General features: G+C 40.5%; 1 protein-coding gene across 3 annotated transcripts in view; it reads right to left on the reverse strand.

The window, feature by feature from the left end:
- Positions 1 to 3,599, reverse strand: part of gtf3c3 (general transcription factor IIIC, polypeptide 3) — a 54,313-nt gene that overhangs the window by 23,294 nt on the left and 27,420 nt on the right. For all 3 annotated transcript variants that reach the window (XM_043692905.1, XM_043692907.1, XM_043692906.1), the window contains exon 8: positions 2,480 to 2,555. In XM_043692905.1, the coding sequence (XP_043548840.1) occupies positions 2,480 to 2,555 (76 nt within the window). The remainder of the gene's footprint in view (positions 1 to 2,479; positions 2,556 to 3,599) is intronic.

The raw sequence follows: 3,599 nt of genomic DNA on the forward strand, positions 1-3,599 counted from the left end.
TTGTACTCTATGCTACTTTCTCTCCACCCCCACCCTCCTCTCACTTATCTCTCCACCCTTCAGGCTCTCTGCCTTTATTCCTGATGAAGGGCTTTTGCCTGAAACGTCGATTTTACTGCTCCTCGGATGCTGCCTGAACTGCTGTGCTCTTCCAGCACCACTCATCCAGAATCTGGTTTCCAGCATTTGCAGATATTGTTTTTACCTTGCTAAACTAGAGAATCAGGCCCATAGTCTCACTTGTCGGTACGCAGACATACAGACTACCAAAGGAACAGCACCACAACTGAAACACCTAGTAGAAGACTCAACCTACTCCACCCAGGAACTCCCTAACATTACCAAAGACACCAAGGTAGAGGACGACAAGGTCATTGTTTCCTTTGACGTGATGGCCCTAATGTTTATTCACATTGCCCTTGCCAAAGAAACACTGGCCTCACTGCTAGACGAACCAAGGACACAAACGCCTGACAGCACCAACACCATCAGCAAGGACAGCATTCTCAAACTAGCAGACCTGTGCCTCACAACCCACTTCACCTTCAATGACAAGATCTACAAACAAATCAATGGGACGCCTATGGGATCACCAGTATCAGGTCATTGTTTCCTTTGACGTGATGGCCCTAATGTTTATTCACATTGCCCTTGCCAAAGAAACACTGGCCTCACTGCTAGACGATCTACAAACAAATCAATGGGACGCCTATGGGATCACCAGTATCAGGACTCTTAGCAGAAGCAGTTATGCAGAGATTAGAACGAGCAGCACATCCACGATCCAGCCCAAGCTTTGGGTCTACTACATGGATGATACCTTTGTCATCACGAAAAGCAACATATGAGAAGAAACCCACAGAACACCAACACTTCACCGGAGGCTCACTGATGATGTTACCTAGCATGGTGATGAAACATCTGAGAACTATTCTAACAGCTCATCGAGCAAATTTACCACCAGAGAATTAAGGTATTTCCATGCCATTGATAACACTGTGTCCACTTGTTTTTTGCAAATAGTCACAAGCAACTTACCCTTTAATACCCTATTAATTATCAGCAGTTTAGCCAAAACTGGAGCGTTAAGACATACCAATCAATTGTGCTTCAGTTCACTGGCACATCATGATATACTGAAGTATCTTATCATTCCCAATACTTCCACTGCTTGATATCTGTTCCTTTCAATCCTCTTTTTCCTTCTGTAAAGTGCTTTCAGCTGTTTTTCTACATTAAGGATGCTATGCAAATTGAAATTGTGCTCAACTTTCAGCAAGTTTTTCGTTTGGCTCTCCAAGCCACTTAAATTGCACTATTATTTTAGAAGCTTAAGGAACAACTAGTTTTCTCTCCACTTTATCTCCAATTTCAGAAGAACTGCTAGTGAATTTCAGGTTAAAATTGTACCAGAATGTTTGGTATTTGCTATGCAAGTAAAAATGCAGAACAAGTACATTAATTAACTCATGTAGTGCTTCACAAAGAAGCAATTATCAATGTGTAAATACTAGAAATATGTACAATTTTACATAAGAATCAGTCGCACACAAAACACTGCCTTTTACAAAAGTGCACCACTCTAAAAAGTATTGCTTTTGTGTGCCAAAAATGCTGTACAATAGAAGCACTGAAAGAAAGCCACATCATATGATGAGTAAACATTTTCAAAAGGCATCAGAGACAACAAGCACAGGAGTCATAAGTGAGCAACCTAATGCAAGTTAGGATACATGCAGAAAAGTATTGGAAGACCTCAGGTTTACAGAGGGCAATGTGTTGGGAACCAGCAGGAAGTGAATTAGAATAGTCAAGACGAAATGCAACAGAAGCATGAATTAGGTTTCAGCAACAGATGAGCTAACCAGAGGATCAAAGTCAAACCATGTCACAGAAATGGAAGTAGCTGGTCTTAATGATGATGCAAATATGTAGTTGGAAACTCAACTGGAGGTCAATATGGCACCAAGATTGCGAACTGACTCGTTTAGTTTCAGAATGTTGCCAGGGAGTTGATAGCTAGGGAATGGAGGTTGGCAAGGGGAACAAAACAATGACCTTCAGACTTCTCCACCGTGGGGCAGCATGGTGGCTCAGTGGTTAGTACTGCTGCCTCACCGCGCCAGGGACTCTGGTTCAATTCCAGTCTTGGGCAACTGTCTGTGCGGAGTTTGCACATTCTCCCCGTGTCTGCATGGGTTTCTTCCGGGTGCTCCGGTTTCCTCCCACAGTCCAAAGATGTGCAGGTGAGGTCAACTGGCCATGCTAAATTGCCCATAGTGTTAGGTGCAGGGGTAAATGTAGGGGAATGGGTCTGGGTGGGTTGCTCTTCGGAGGGTCGGTGTGGACTTGTTGGGCCAAAGGGCCTGTTTCCCCACCATCGGGAATCTAACCTTCTCAGTCTTAATCTGGTTCACAACTATTTCATCTATGAACCTACAATGGTCAAAATCTACCATAAGTGGGAAAATACATTTACCTTCTGCAGTTTCCTCCAAAAGATCTTGTTTGATGGTAACCTTTTCAACCACAACCTCAGTAAACTTAGTTATAATCTACAAAGCAAAGAAAATTAGAACTGTAACAATGAAAACAAATGAAACTCATCAAAGGAGTGACAAACATCTTCAAGTTACGTTTATTCATACCTCACTTCTAACATGCAAGAATTTGTCAGCAGCAAAACAGTTGGACCAGAAAAGAAAATTCATTCATCCTTTAATAAAAGGGAGAAGGAAGCAGGTATGTTTTTAAGCAGATGGAAGAAAACATTAAAGGGACAATTCAAAAAGTATGGGAGTAATTGCCTGAAAAGTAGCTTGCATGCAAAAGAAAAGGGAGAGTGGAATACAATGCACGCTTGGACAAATCTTAGCCAGTGAAGACTTCCCAGGTAGAACAGACAAAGATACAAGTAATGTACTGCAGATACTGGAATCTGAAAACAAAAAGTACTGAGAAACCGAGCAGGTCTAGCAGCATTTGTAGAAAGACGAATAGTGCAGGCTCTGTATTGGTGAGAACAAATTCTGACTGGGTGACTCAAAGTTTTCAAAATGCAAAGTGACTTATTTAACAGATATTTTATGCTATCCAGGGCAAAAGCATTTCACACCAGGTTTCTTCAGAAACAGTAAAAATAGCTCTATTTATTGTAGCACACTTAACTTTTCTGTTCACAGTTCTTGTTGAAGTGATCTAATTTATGCAACTTAAACTTCAAAACCCCTTCAAAACCCCAAACACACACATACACTTAATCAATATTAAAGCAGATAAAAGAGAAATGGTTTAACACATATACTACAGATAAAACACAAACAAATTCTGTCAATCAGAAGTCCAGACCACAAAGTTTAAAGTTCTTTTTCTCTCACAGTCCTATTTATTTTTACAATGAAATTGCATTGTTATCTGTGCTTCAAATCAATGATTATGTGGACTTGTCTTTTCTTATATGAATTATTTATTTTAATTTTCTTGGATTTTTTAATACTTACATACTTCTTAATACTTTTTCTTAATAATAGCTTTAAAGTTACCTACATCTGTCAGGACCACTCAAATGTCACGGTGGCACGGTGGCACAGTGGTTAGCA

The sequence above is a fragment of the Chiloscyllium plagiosum genome, chromosome 7 (assembly GCF_004010195.1).
Source record: "Chiloscyllium plagiosum isolate BGI_BamShark_2017 chromosome 7, ASM401019v2, whole genome shotgun sequence".
Lineage (NCBI taxonomy): Eukaryota > Metazoa > Chordata > Chondrichthyes > Orectolobiformes > Hemiscylliidae > Chiloscyllium > Chiloscyllium plagiosum.